Here is a 14,893-nt window from a genome sequence, read left to right on the forward strand (position 1 = left end):
TGCGGTCCATGTGGTGTAGGACACCCACGGTGCTTCTTGGGAGGTGGTTCCAGGATTTTGATCCAATGGCAGTGAAGCAACGCCGATACGGTTCCAAATCAGGATGGTGTGTGACTTAGAGGGGAACTTGCAGGTGGCAGTGTTCCCAAGCATCTGCTGCCCTTGTCCTTCTAGGTGGTAGAGGTCATGAGTTTGGAAGATGCTGTTGAAGGAGCCTTGGCAAGTTCCTTCAGTGCATCAGTGGCAGGGAGTAAATGTTTAATGCAGAGAGTGGGGTGCCTATCAAGTGGACTAATTTGGCCTAGATGGTGTTGAGCTTCTACAGTGTTGCTGGAGCTGCACTTATCCAGGCAAGTGGAGAGTATTCCATCACGCTCCTGACTTGTGCCTTTTAGATGATGGACAGGCTTTAGAGAGTCAGGAGTTGAGCTACTCTCCACAGAATTCCCAGCCTCTGACCTGCTCTTGGAGCCATAGTATTTATATGACAAATCCAGTTAAGTTTCTGGTGAATGGTAACCCCCAGGATCTTAATAGTGGGGGAGTCAGCAATGGCAATGCCGTTGAACATCAAGGGGGGGTGAAGGGGATTCAATTCTATGCTTAGCACTTGTATGGCAGGAATGTTATTTTTCTCTTCCAAAAGGCATCACTGCCCATTTTCTGGAAGTGTCCTGGCTGAATACTGAATAAACTCACGCAGGTCAGGAATGCACTTGCAATCGTAGTAGTTAGTGTGGACTTTGCCCAGCCTTTTGGGGAAAACCTGCAGCCAAAACAAAAGTTGTAGTTTGCAATTTTTGTGCACAGCTTTTTGACATCAGATTCTATAGTACTGCCCCACACTGCAAGCGGGATGAACTCGAGGAATATCACTCAACTTGGGAGCTTTGGTCCACTGAATCATTGTTATGGCAATGCATATTTAGCAATGCTGTAATCTTCACACATGAAGCAAACTAACTCCAAACATCAGCTTATAATGCCCAGTTTACTGCAGCAAAAGGCTGCAGGATTATATTTCCGTTACACGATAAATTACCTGTTCTACATCAGCACTCATCTAAACAGAATACCCACCTATAGAGGAGTCTTCACATCACTGTCTATCCAGTGATACTCCAAGATAGCAGACTGCTGGTTCCAAATGCTCAATGCTTCCTCATATTAAACATATGCATGTGCAAGAAATGCTTAACATGCACACTTCAACTCGTAATATCGGAAAATTCAGGATAGCGGGTTAAACGTTCTCCTTGCAACAGACCGATGGGATGGAAGTTGCTGGTGTCAGCTGTGGCTCAGTCCAATTCACTCTCCTGCTCACTCTCCTTACCTTTCTCTTTTTAAATTCGTCTTTCAAAGGTTATATCAGTTCTGCTTCAACAATTCCAATTACTAATCAACTCCTATCTAAAGAGGTTTTTTTTCTATCCATCCCTTTAATTCTTTTTGTCGTTAACTTAAGTTTGTGCCTATTTATTACTGTCTCACCTACCAGTAGGAATAAGCCATCACCAATAACCTCAAAGACCTCTATCCTATCAGATCAGCCCTTAACTTTCTCATACCCAGTAACAAAACAAAGTCCTAACTTTGCAAATTGTCATTGAAGGAAAACTTGAGTTTATATTAGTACCTTTAACATAGTAAAACCACCCAAGGTGTTTCAAAAGAACGAAGAACAAAGAAAAGTACAGCACAGGAACAGGCCCTTCGGCCCTCCAAGCCTGCACCAATTATATTGCTTGTCAAACTAAAACATTTTGCACTTCCGGGGTCCGTATCCCTCTATTCCCATCTTATTCATGTATTTGTCAAGCTGCCTCTTAAACACCACTATTGTACCTGCTTCCACCACCTCCCCTGGCAGCGAATTCCAGACACTCACTACCCTCTGCTTAAAAAACTTGCCCCGCACATCACCTCTATAGTTTTCTCCTCTCACCTTAAATCTATGTCCCCTATTAATTGACTCTTCCACCCTGGGAAAAAGCTTCTGACTATCTACTCTGTCCATGCCACTCATAATTTTGTAAACTTCTATCAAGTCACCCCTCAATCTCCGTCGCTCTAGTGAGAACAATCTGAGTTTCTCCAACTTTTCCTCATAGCTAATAACCTCCAGACCAGGCAGCATCCTGGTAAACCTCCTCTGCACCCTCTCCAGCGCCTCCATATCCTTCTGGTAATGTGGCGACTAGAATTGCATGCAATATTCCAAGTGTGGCCTAACCAAGGTTCTATACAGTTGCAGCATGACTTCCCAGCTTTTATATTCAATACCCCTGCCGATGAAGGCAAGCATGCCATATGCCTTCCTGACTACCTTATCCACCTGCGTTGCCACTTTCAGTGACCTGTGGACCTGTACACCCAGATCCCTCTGCCCGCCGATGCACTTAAGGGTTCTGCCATTTACTGTATAATTCCTACCTGTATTAGACCTTCAAAAATGCATTACCTCGCATTTGTCCGGATTAAACTCCATCTGCCATTTCTCAGCCCAAGTCTTCAACCGATCTATATCTCGTTGTATCCTTTGACAATCCTCTTCACTATCTGCAACTCCTCCAACCTTAGTGTCGTCTGCGAACTTAACAATTAGCCCAGTTACATTTTCTTCCAAATCATTTACGTATACTACAAACAGCAAAGGTCCCAGCACTGATCCCTGCGGAACACCACTAGTCACAGCTCTCCATTCAGAAAAGCATCCTTCCACTGCTACCCTCTGTCTTCCATGACCAAGCCAATTCTGTATCCATCTTGCCAGCTCGCAGGAACGTAATCAGACAAAATTTAATTTTAGAGCCATATAATTAGGATTAGCGACCAAAAGCTCGGTTTAAGAGCAACTGGTTGAACCATTTAATAGTTAGCATTGCTTTTAGATCAGTCTCATTTAGGCTGCAGCCCAGCATATCCTATAGAGACTGCCATCTAATGTAAATGTGGGAGACAGAAACACACAAAAACAAACAAACAGTTCGCTCGAAGTTAACTTGTTTTCTGTTGGCAAATCAGGAGTTCCCATCAGATTTTTTTTTTGGTAGCCTTAATTTTAGATGCTGAGCATGTGCTTCAATGTGCAAGCCAACCTTGCTATGTATCATTTTATTTATCTACACTGTGATAATTAATAAATGTTGTCATAACTATCCTCAAACACAAGGCATACCATTTTAACAGCAAAGGAAACAGCCTTTGAAAGAAACTGAAAAAGTTCAGGCGATTTCCCACACACCACCATGAAGGATGTGTCAAAACACAAGGCTGGAGCACAGCAGTTGTCACCTAAAACTCATCGCCTGTCAGTTATTACACGTCATTAGCTGTAACTCACCTTATCCACCAGCATTTTCCATACATGTTATCCAAAAACAAGCTGGTTTCAGCTGCTGAGTAATCCAGTACAACTGCAAAGTGGCCCCACACCCACACATCAGACAAGCAGAGTTGATTACATCCTGTTGCCTTCCTTCAATTTCTGAGATTTAAGACACTCCTCTAATTAATCCAAATTGGATTCCATATAGTTCAACAGCAAATAATAATCTGCATTTATAATGACACCTCTTAATGTACAAAAGAGGCCCAAGACCCTTCCCAGAAATATCAACATTCGGTAAGTGATTCAAGTAAAGTTACAACATTATAGGAGCAAGTGCAAGGGACCTCAGACCGTCATCTGAAGTCACTTCAGCATTTAGGCTGCCTTAGGTCAATTGTATAGCCCAAGATATTTACAGCTCCCCTTCACTCAGCTGACTTGCTGCTTATTCCCTGTGTCTCTGACCCTGCCTGTCTACAGGATGTTGCGATCACTGCTATTCTGTCTCGCTTTCTTGATTTCTTGATCTCCAACGAATAAATTACATGCTAATATTAGGGGACAGAGCTGTTCCAGCCACTGCAGAACAAATCAAAATACAATGGATTTTAAGTTCCTGGCACACTGCAAGGGGAAGGGGGGGTGTGGGGGGAGAGGTGTGTGTGTGTGTGTGGAGGTGGGACACACAGGAAATCCGGATGTAAGTGCATCAGTTTATCACTGGCTTTTTAATTCAGCCACTGCATTACTATATCGTTCCCAGGTTTCCTGACCAATTAACATGAGTGAGTACGATGGCATGACTTGTTTCAACTCCAGTATTTAAAGGAACATTCCAAACAAGCAACTTGATGGATTTTGGAGCTGGCAGCACAACAGGAGGGATTGCCAGAATGGAGTCCAGATGTTCAAAAGCTGTGTTTTGTTTTTGTGACATCTCCCTGGATATGATGGTAGGGGCTGTGTGGGCTGCAGGGAGAAAGTCTTCCATGCTGCTAGGAGAAAGAAGTCTACCACTGGAAAAAATAAGGTATGGCTCGAGGTAGCAGAGGAGATGAAGACCAGGACTGTGGTGCCACACTTGTGATTCAATGTTGAAAGCAGTTTAATGGCCTAAGCAGGACAGGAAAGGCACGTACATTCATCTGCATCCTGATATATCATCACAACCCCCAAACTCTGCTTCCTCAAGACTACTCCAGCAAAGCACTCCTCACAAAAACACACCATGCAGGTACAGCATCTTTCTCTGTTCATGGACTTTCCTTACATCTGTCTATCCACCCAGCCTCATCTTTCTGCAATGTCAATCTTCTGCCTTGGTCCCCTCAACAAATACACCTCATCCATTCATTCAACGCATGTCATTAATCTCACTCATAGCTTTCTTCTTTCCCTCCTTTAGGAGAAAAGAGCACAGGACAAGGATGAGAGGCAGAAAACTGGAGGTGGTCCTCCAGTCATATCTCAACTGATAGCTGCAGAGGGGGCAGTGCTGGACATCAGCAGAGTCTTGGCACGTTTGGCCATAGAAGATGGGGAGATAAGGGCCACCCAGCTATCTGGTGACAGAATTAAATATTAGATAGCCACATGGTGTACAATACTTACTCATTTGACGTCAATGATGGACGAAATATGATCATGAACATAATGACCGCTTAGAACATGTACCTTAGCAGTTCTAATTCATGTCTTTAAACTCCTCCATGGCCATTAAGCATCCCACAGGAGGTGGCCCAGGATGATGATAACTCCATCTCTGAACAAATCATTCCTTCTGAGGTTGCACACAGTTACAGGACTCATGCAGGCCATACACCAAATCAGATACTCAAACTTGGCTGTATCCAATAAGCCAAACATCACACATCACAAGTGAGCAAAAGTAGATGGTGTGGAGAGTCCACATCGCAGGCCTCATGTTGCTCCAGGCTCTGCTCAGCTGGACACAGGTGCTTTACTTTGGGGGCTGTCAATTGACAGGCTATTTCTGCAGCGGCAGGAAAGAGTATGAGATATATATTGGCAGGTATTCCAGCCACACAGTGCACACTTGCAAAGAGATTAGAGGAGTCCATCTCCAGCATGAGTGTTACGATGTTGTCATCCCTTGCGATGATATTTTCTTCCATGGAAAAAGTGGCTATATGCATGGAGCATCAAACGCAGAAATCAAACGAGTGTATTCAGGCCTTCACAAATGGCTTGTAAACTATGAATGCCATCTTAAATAAGATGCATAATATCCTAACCTTGGTCGTTCATTGTCCCACTGACCTCCAACAAAATATTCTCCAACTCATTGTTAGCAGAGAAATTAGTATGGGCAACAAGAGGGATGATGGTGAAAGGAGATCTAAAAGTGGGCATTTGGCACAAAGTGCTTCCACTTCTCACCCATTATTCTCCACACCACCCTCACGGTGCCTAATGCTGCCTCGTGACCTGATGATGAAAGATTGCTGACTCTGCAAAGGTGCAGGTCAGCAACCTTCATCAGGGTCCTCACAGGCTCCAAAACACAGAGGACATCAGCAAAGTGCTTCTCAGCAATCAGAGCAGAGACTGAGCAGCTTACCTCTAACTCTGCTAAAGCCGCAGGGTCTCCACCAGGTAGAAGACCTAAGGAGAGGAAGAGTTGTAATTGCACAAAGGTATGCACATGGGGATGTGACACAACGTTAGATTGGTTATTTTCGAGCCACCTAAGAGTTTTTTTTTCTACCACTTTCACAAACTGTTCAGTTTTAGTTGCTGGCTGGTAAGTGGCCTTTTCACTTGCGCTGAATGTTAAGACATGAATTGATGTTTGTGGTGGGGGGAGTCGGGGGCAGTTGCTGTTATTGAAAGGGATGCTTGGTTGTTTACAGGACGGCTTTGTGTTGGGGGAATGGTGGCTTAGACAGTGAGGGGTGGAATGGCTTTTACATGCGGTTGTCAGATGTGTGGAAAGTAATTGTGCCTTACAGTGATGAGAGCATTTCCAGCAGTAATGAGCATCGCTGTTGGTGGATTGTTATATCACGCCCCACCTCCTCCTCTTTCTGGGAATCGTCTGTGCTCTGCATTTTGTTCTTCCTGCTGACCAAGCCTCTCTGCTATGCAAAGCTGTACAGAGCATATCACATCATAACCATTCTGGAGATGTGCTTTAAGATGCAAAGGGATTAGGAGCGTGGACTGCTGCGGCGGACTGAAGCATCATGGCAGCTGCCCAGGAATTTTGCAGACAGCTGCATAAACATCTTTTTGGGGTTGCACACCAGCTGCACATTGAAACCCTGGTGGTTAATGAACACTACTGGGCGATCCTGGAATGCCTTAATTTCCACAGGTGAACATTTGATGATGCCTGGCACCTGTGGGAAGCTACAGCCACAAACCTGAATGCCTGCTTATTTTGACTGGTGTCATTGTAGGCAAATTGAAATAATTGTAAGCCCTGCCAAACAAGCCTTCAGTCATATGTGTTTGGGTGCTGGTAACAGTGTAATTCTACAAGTGTCTCCAGAAGAGCTCTGGAAGAAGCGAGAGGCAAAGAGATTAAGGGTGGTGTTGACTTTTGCAGCCAATATTAAGGCATGGCCACCAGTTTCACTTGGCATCAGGCCTTATTACGGAGTCTGCAAATATCCGACACCACCTGAGACAGGACCCTGAGCCTCCTGAGACACTAAAGTCCTGATGTGTCAAGAATATTTATCCTCTGTCTGTTGACCCTGTATGCTAAGTATGGCTTTCTGTGAGCTGCAGCTCTCTCCTGATCCCATCTTGCTGTGAAACTGCAGCCCTTGAGGAGCAGGCAGTTGCTGCTCCTACTGTTCTTCTTTATGCTGGTCATCTTGGTCCTCATCCGAGGTCCAAAGTAATGCAACATAATTGGCACCCATGTTGATCTGATGGACCAGAGCTCCAAAGAGCAGATAGGATATATGAACCTCCAAAGTGATCAAAGTTACCTGTCAGCGCAAGTACTGTGAACAAAGCCTTTCACACAAGCAAGAAAGCAGCTGTGATGCTTCAGTACTTATCAGCATATTTCCTTGTAATGCCTTTGATTCCTCAATTGCTACCGCGGTCTCATCTTGCTGGCAAGTTCCAGGGATCCCACGAAACCCGTGGGCCCAAATAAAATTGTAAAAGCCATATTAATATCGCTGTAGTTGACAATTAACATATTGAAATTGACAAACTGCCTCTCCTGAGGGGGACTGTTTCATGCAGCCTGATGCACTGCAGTTAAATGCAGAAATCAGCAGGATGGAGCCAGTGTCCCAACGCACTGTCAATTTTCCTGGTTTTAACCTCATCCCCTCCCACTGCTCCCAAACCCACATGCTTCTGCACATTAAAATTCAGCTCATACTTTGCAATGTTCAGCTCCATAGGTTCATCGGCTATACTGCAAGTACTGGATCCTGTAAGCATCACGAGAGGCTGCTGATCTGAACTTTTATTGCCATTGTTATCATTCTAGTCATCTACAACCAGTAAGTGTTAAATAATTCTAAATAATAACATACCAACTTTGAGAGTGCAAGATGCAAGTCGCAAGCTGCCAAGACCTGCGTGAAACCTAGTCAGCAGAAAGTGTGGCTGTTGGACCTGTGTTCTGTTACCTGGCAACATAAGTGCTAGAACATTAAGAACAAAATTCTGTCAGCAATGAAAATTTAAATGTTTTTCTCTTAGATAAAGTGAAGCAAATCTACATCCCAATTATGCAGCTACAATTCTGAATACATGAAAGCCCTGCAGACAGAAGGTTCACATGCAGACTAAGACAAGTGTCTTTAAAGCAAAAGCTTTATTCCATGGTTGTTCAGTGTGATATTCAGTCATATGGAATAGAGTGCAGTGAGGTTCTATCCCTGATTTCAGCTGAGACAGCTGATCCTACTCAGGGCAGTGATACAGGTGTTTTAATTGTCCCAACACTGCTGAGTTACAGTACATAGAAAGAATTATTTATTTATATTGTACCTTTCATGACCTCAGGATGTCCCTTTGCTCTTCTGCAGTCAACATGACTACTATCAAAGCGTGGTCTCTGTTATAATGCAGGAAATGCGGCAGCCAGATTTTCCCAATAGCAAGCACCCATAAACAGCAGTGAAAATTACCAGATAATCTCCTTTTAGTGGTGTTGGTTGTGGGATAAATACTTTTGATACACCAGGGAAAACTCGCTAGCTCTTCTTCGAAATAGTGCCTTGGGGTCTTTGACATCCACCTGAGTGCAGACAGGGCTGCTGTTGAATGCCTCATCCAAAAGAGAGCATACTGACAGTGCAGTATTTCCTCGATACTGTACTGGAGTGTCAGCCTAGCTTGTGTGCATAGGTTTCTGGAATGAGGCTTAAACCAGCAACCTTCTGACTCAGAGGTGAGAGTGGGACCAATGAGCCATGACTGCCAAAGCAATGTCAAGGACTGGAAAAGATGACTGCTGATCATCTGGGTCATCCCAGCGTCTAGTATGTATCACATATCACAATAATTCCCATTCCTCTCTGACAAGTTCATTTCAGACACTCTCAAACTTCCTGATACAAAGAGCAGGGGTAAAAAAATAATCCAGGGTTCCAACTCTTGTTCAGTGCTACTGAAAATCGCATATGTCAGGATATCAGATGACAAATTTATGGCTGGCTATGGTATTGTCACAATGGAATAGCTTGGTAACTCACTCCTTGGGCTCAAACATCAAAACTGGCACTTGTGATAAGTTATTAAAAGGTAGACAGAATCCATCAAATCAGGAGGACTGCAGGAAAGGAATTAGGCAAAACTAGCAAGTGGGGTTCATTTTATCATGAGAGAGAATGGGCTTTAAATATGATCACCTTTTGGAGGGGTGAAGATGCATTTACAAATGAAAAGTTGTGTCCCTTCGTACATGGATGTGTTCCACCAAGTTCAGGAACAAAGACATCAAAGGAATTGAACACAGTCGAAGGATTACCAAACTGGGCTGGTGTTTGCTCCTTTATTTTGTCCTTGATTTCCCTCCCCCAACATCTGCCACACAACAGCCCCAGCAGGGAAGGAGGCTTGTAGATCAGGTCATGACCAGTGTCATTTTGATAATATCTTCCCTGCCAAAGAGACTTGTTGTCACAACTCCAGCATCTACTCGGAATGACACAACTGAGATTGGGAACTCAGAGATAAAAACAAAAAACTGCGGATGCTGGAAATCCAAAACAAAAACAGAATTACCTGGAAAAGCTCAGCAGGTCTGGCAGCATCGGCGGAGAAGAATAGAGTTGACGTTTCGAGTCCTCATGACCCTTCAACAGAACTAGGTGAACCCAAGGAGAGGGGTGAAATATAAGCTGGTTTAAAGTGGGGGGGTTGGGTGGGGGGAGAGAAGTAGAGAGGGTGGTGTGGTTGTAGGGACAAGTAAGCAGTTATAGGAGCAGATCATCAAAAGATGTCACAGACAAAAGAACAAAAGAACACAGAGGTGTTGAAGTTGGTGATATTATCTAAACGAATGTGCTAATTAAGAACGGATGGTAGGGTACTCAAGGTACAGCTCTAGTGGGGGTGGGGGGGCATAAAAGATTTAAAAATATTTAAAAATGGAAATAGATGGGAAAAGAAAAATCTATATAATTTATTGGAAAAAACAAAAAGGGGGAAGAAACTGAAAGGGGGTGGGGATGGAGGAGGGAGTTCAAGACCTAAAGTTGTTGAATTCAATATTTAGTCATACTGAATTCAACAACTTTAAGTCTTGAACTCCCTCCCCACCCCCTTTCTGTTTCTTCCCCCTTCCTTTTGTTTTTTCCAATAAATTATATAGATTTTTCTTTTCCCACCTATTTCCATTATTTTTAAATATTTTATGCCCCCCCCACCCCCACTAGAGCTGTACCTTGAGTGCCCTACCATCCGTTCTTAATTAGCAATTCGTTTAGATAATATCACCAACTTCAACACCTGTGTTCTTTTGTTCTTTCGTCTGTGACATCTTTTGATGATCTGCTCCTATCACTGCTTGCTTGTCCCTACAATCACACCACCCCCTCCACTTCTCTCCCCCCACCCAACCCCCCCACCTTAAACCAGCTTATATTTCACCCCTCTCCTTGGATTCACCTAGTTCTGTTGAAGGGTCATGAGGACTCGAAACGTCAACTCTTTTCTTCTCCGCCGATGCTGCCAGACCTGCTGAGTTTTTCCAGGTAATTCTGTTTTTGTTTGAGATTGGGAACTCACCTGAAGATGAAAGGCAGGTATGTAAGGAGGGTGGGGGTGGGTGAAACTGCAGGTACACTGCATTGTATTACCACATTGTGGCATTGTGTACAACACAACACAATGGTTCCAGCATGGTGTGGAGTTGAAAGCGCCAAAGCTGATTGTCAGCTTTGACAAATATAAACTGTTTTTACATTGCAGGCTTGTAAAAACAGACACTTGACCTCCTAAAGAAGAACCACATGGCATCAAAGAGATGGGATTTTCATTATGCATCTCAGCATGATTTTAACCAAATAAAAGCAAAATACCACAGATGCTGGAAATCTGAAATAAAAACAGAAAATGCTGGAAAAACTCAGCAGGTCTGACAGCATCTGTGGAGAGAGAAACAGAGTTAACATTTCGAGTCTGTATGACTCTTCTTCAGAACTTTTTAACCAAAACTAATCTATTGATCACTTTGTCAGCTTATTTTTGAACTTGACAATGATTAAACATGGCTATTGGGTATGTGAAGAAGTAGATATCCCAGTCACTAGTTCATTGATAAGGTAATATTTCATCTAAACCAAACAGGCTGTACAATCCTGGCACATCATACTGTACACACCTAAGGCTACATTATTTCCTTTGGTTTTCCCATAACAGTCTCAATATAATTCTGATGCGTAAGGGCCTAAAGCATAATGCTATCCCTAATGCAGCACTAAATGGCGAGTTCACTCAGGTTGCCCTAAGGGACACAAATGTTCTTCTTAGATTGGAATTAGAATGAACTTGTATTTATTTAGCATCTTTCACGCCCTCGGATGTCCCAAAGCACTTCACAGCCAATGAAATACTTCAGAAAGTGTACTCATTGTTGTACTATAGGAAGCGTGGAGACCAATTTGTGCACAAAGTCCCAAAAGCATACCTCAAAGCAGAGTCCAACCCTGACCCGGCAGGGGAATCATTGGATGGTGGTGCAGGGCTCTGGCGCTTGATCCTAACAATAGACCAGAAAGTATTATCCCCAGCACGAAATGACCTCTCCATTATGACATTTTACCAGCCTTGTATACTTATGTTTTTTCCACAATCAGGTAAATTTTGTTCAACAGCTCACCCAAGTGCATTAGGAAAGGGATAAATAAAATAGCGAAACACACGGATAGAACAGAATCCCTTTGTTGTCCTTACATCCCCTCCATTTAGCAAGAATTTATTCTGTTTCATTAAAAACAAGAATTGGAATGGCCCCTAACTGATCATTTACTTCATTCATTGAAATGAAGGAAGGGGGAAAACGAGGAGAATTACTATTTCCGGCAGAAGCCAAAATAAGAATGCTCAGCTGTAGAGGTTTTAGTTGTGGGTATTTTTTAATGTGGGCTTACATTTCAAAAGGTCAGTCTGTTTATCGACACGCTGTAATGCATGTGAAAAAGCTGCATGAATCACATCCACACTTAAGTCTTAGGAGGAAGTCTGTTTTTTTAAAAAATTGTACTGTACTACATCTTAGCTGTTAATGTCCATTGACACTAATCTAATCAGACAGCTAGTCAACAGGAAACATTCTAAACCTACAATCATGTTTTCTGTGGGTACCGTTCTGTGACTGTGATTGTAACCATGCACTGACATGAGTCACCCCCTCCATTCAGGAATATTACACTGACTCGGCCACTGCTGACTCACAGTCATGACTACGTCCATACAAAAAGGCAAGCAGCAACAGGAAACAAAGTGATTTATAAGTGATTTTAAAGTGATTTACCATTGAAAGACATTACCTTCCCCCCCATTTATCACACATAAACACAGCAGAAACCAATCTTAGAGACAGTGCAAAGGATGTTCTAGTTGCTAGCGCAACAAACAACATTTTACAGATTTATATATAAAGTTCTGCTTTTCTTTTCTCTATTCAGGCTTGCTTCTTTGTAGTACACCATTATATAAGAGACTATAATTCGCCAGTTAAATTAAAATAAAACACATACACAACTCCTCTACATTCTGTCCCATCTAGCATTTATTTTAAGGAAACCAATTTTGTGCGTGTGTACACTGATGCCTTTTACCTCCTACAGATCTTACGCAACACCATACAAAGAATCCTGTCACTGACTAAAAACCAAAACCAATTTATATATGTGTAATATAAACCTGAAAATTAGAAGAATATCGATGCCAGATTAGAGGGCATACACATATAAATAAGAAAGATACACAAATAATATTTCAAATCAGGATTGGTAAAAGAAAATACTAGCAGTTTAGGATGAAAGAGGGGCAAAATAATGTAATAATAACGCTAAAGTGCAAAATATATGAAAAGCATTCAATGACAAACAAATATGAAGACACTGCAAATCAATAAGCATCATGTAATGAATCAATGCCAAACAATAAAGCCCAGTCAACCTCAGATTATTGCACTCACCTTTAGAAAGAGACATAATGGATGCTGGAAATTGTTCAACAAATCCAAATAATACAAAAGTTCATGAGTGCTCGTTTTCCCTGACAGACAGGCACCGTGAGGGAGATCTGATTGCAGTGAGGATGAGGATGAGGATGCACTGAGGAGCTGCAGCTTCGACTTGTCTGCCAGTCTGGGGGATGCCCAGGCGAGGGGAGGTGGCAAAGCACCCGCTTTAAGACAGCCGCCGGGCTGATTTCACATCGGAAAAGGAAAATCCCTGAGTTATCTCAGGAAATTAAGTGACTGGGGCGCAGACTCCCACTCCAACTTTCCGCTGGAAACTAGTTGCAAATTCCTCTCATTTTCACCCTCCCTGGCTGAAGAGCGCACACCATCGACCCCGCCTCACACTTGATTGACAGCTCTCAAAGCCAATCACCTCCTCTCCTCCCAGATTGTTCGTCAATCCCTGCTGAGTGGCAGGCGGTTCCCGCCCCTCCGCTTTGATAGACGGTGCAACGGACCAATAGGAATACGGCCTTTTTACGGTTGCGTGACGACCGCGGCACCAATCGAATAGCCGTATACAAGGAGGCGTCGGTTGCTGCAACGCGCATAGCCTTGTCGGTTGTGCTCCTGCAGGGTTTTATTTTAAATACGTGATTTCAAATATGAATGGAAGACAGTTGGAGGCAAGTATATGTTAGCAGAGCTTAAACAGGGTGATCACAGCCCGTCGGTGAAAAAACGCCTTTATAGCCTTTCAAGAGCGTTTGCTGGCTACTTGATTGACAGCCGGATTCTCCAATAAGAAGGTGGGAAGAGAGTACGGTCACTTTCTGCAGTGGGCCAATCAATGCAAAGGAGGCGGACTGGTTTCGCTGGTCGGATCCGGGTCCATTGATACCATTGCAGGAGTGAAAAGAAGATCTTTGTCAATACTATAAGTTGCTGGAAGGTTATGCAGCATTGTTGCATTTCTTAGTGCCCTTCAGAGCAATGTGAGCTGCTTTGCAAAATAGGCGGAGATTCTCCATCTGATGCAGTGGAATGTTATTGTACCTATAGATAGTTCCATGTATTTTCTTTTCACCTAAATATAGTTTAATGATAGCAGTCATTCGCTCGGCACCGGGTGTTAGGCGTGGCTTTCAAAAGCAATCATGAGTCACTTTAGCAGGAAGAGCCAAATTTGGTGGGGTTCTTCACCTTAATGGAATTGAGTCTAACCTTGCAGACTGCACCCCACCTCCCACCCTCAGTTTATTTTCCTTTCCTCCATATACCTACGGTTCTTATTTGTGCTTCCCTCTCTCCAGCTTTTATTTCCGCTGCTTGAGATGACGAGGTACTAACAGTGGGGCTGGAATTGATATAAACCAAGTCTTACTTTAAAATAATACACCCTTGGATAATATTAGGGTAAACAAACTGTTCCTAAAATTTAGACAAGTGTGTACTTTTCTCAGAACCACATGCAGACATCCCAAGTTTCCAAACTCCATTCCAGGGAACACCTCTGTCTATATAGTCAGTATTTGATTTAAGTTTCCCTTGCTTGCCCCACCTAGCTCAAAATAAAATCAGTTTCACCACTGCCCTCAACACTGATATAATTTCCACAGCTTAATTGTGAACATTCGAGAGGAAGGGAAATAATTAGTGCATATCTACCTTGAACCTCCTTCTACCTTCACTATTAAAATGCCTCATTCTTGGGCAAAGTTGAACTCGCCTGTGATGCAGGACAACTTGTAGAATTATTATTACTTACAGACACTGGAGAGCGCTTTCTTGAGGTTGCAAAACTAACCAACCGAATTTGACTTTTCTGAAAGCAGCGTAGCTGTCCCGAGCCTTTGGAAATACCTGCTCTCATCCCTTCCAAAAACAAAAAATATTTTAAGTTTCATTTCTGCAGCTTTATTTTA

General features: G+C 43.1%; 1 protein-coding gene across 1 annotated transcript in view; it reads right to left on the minus strand.

The window, feature by feature from the left end:
- LOC121288037 (dual specificity mitogen-activated protein kinase kinase 3-like) overlaps positions 1 to 13,343 on the minus strand; it is a 110,672-nt gene extending 97,329 nt beyond the window's left edge. Inside the window, exon 1 of the mRNA XM_041206282.1 lies at positions 12,981 to 13,343. Within this exon, the coding sequence (XP_041062216.1) occupies positions 12,981 to 12,996 (16 nt within the window). The 5' untranslated portion in view covers positions 12,997 to 13,343. The remainder of the gene's footprint in view (positions 1 to 12,980) is intronic.
- Positions 13,344 to 14,893: the final 1,550 nt, after the last annotated feature.

Source organism: Carcharodon carcharias, chromosome 15 (genome assembly GCF_017639515.1).
Source record: "Carcharodon carcharias isolate sCarCar2 chromosome 15, sCarCar2.pri, whole genome shotgun sequence".
Taxonomy (NCBI): domain Eukaryota; kingdom Metazoa; phylum Chordata; class Chondrichthyes; order Lamniformes; family Lamnidae; genus Carcharodon; species Carcharodon carcharias.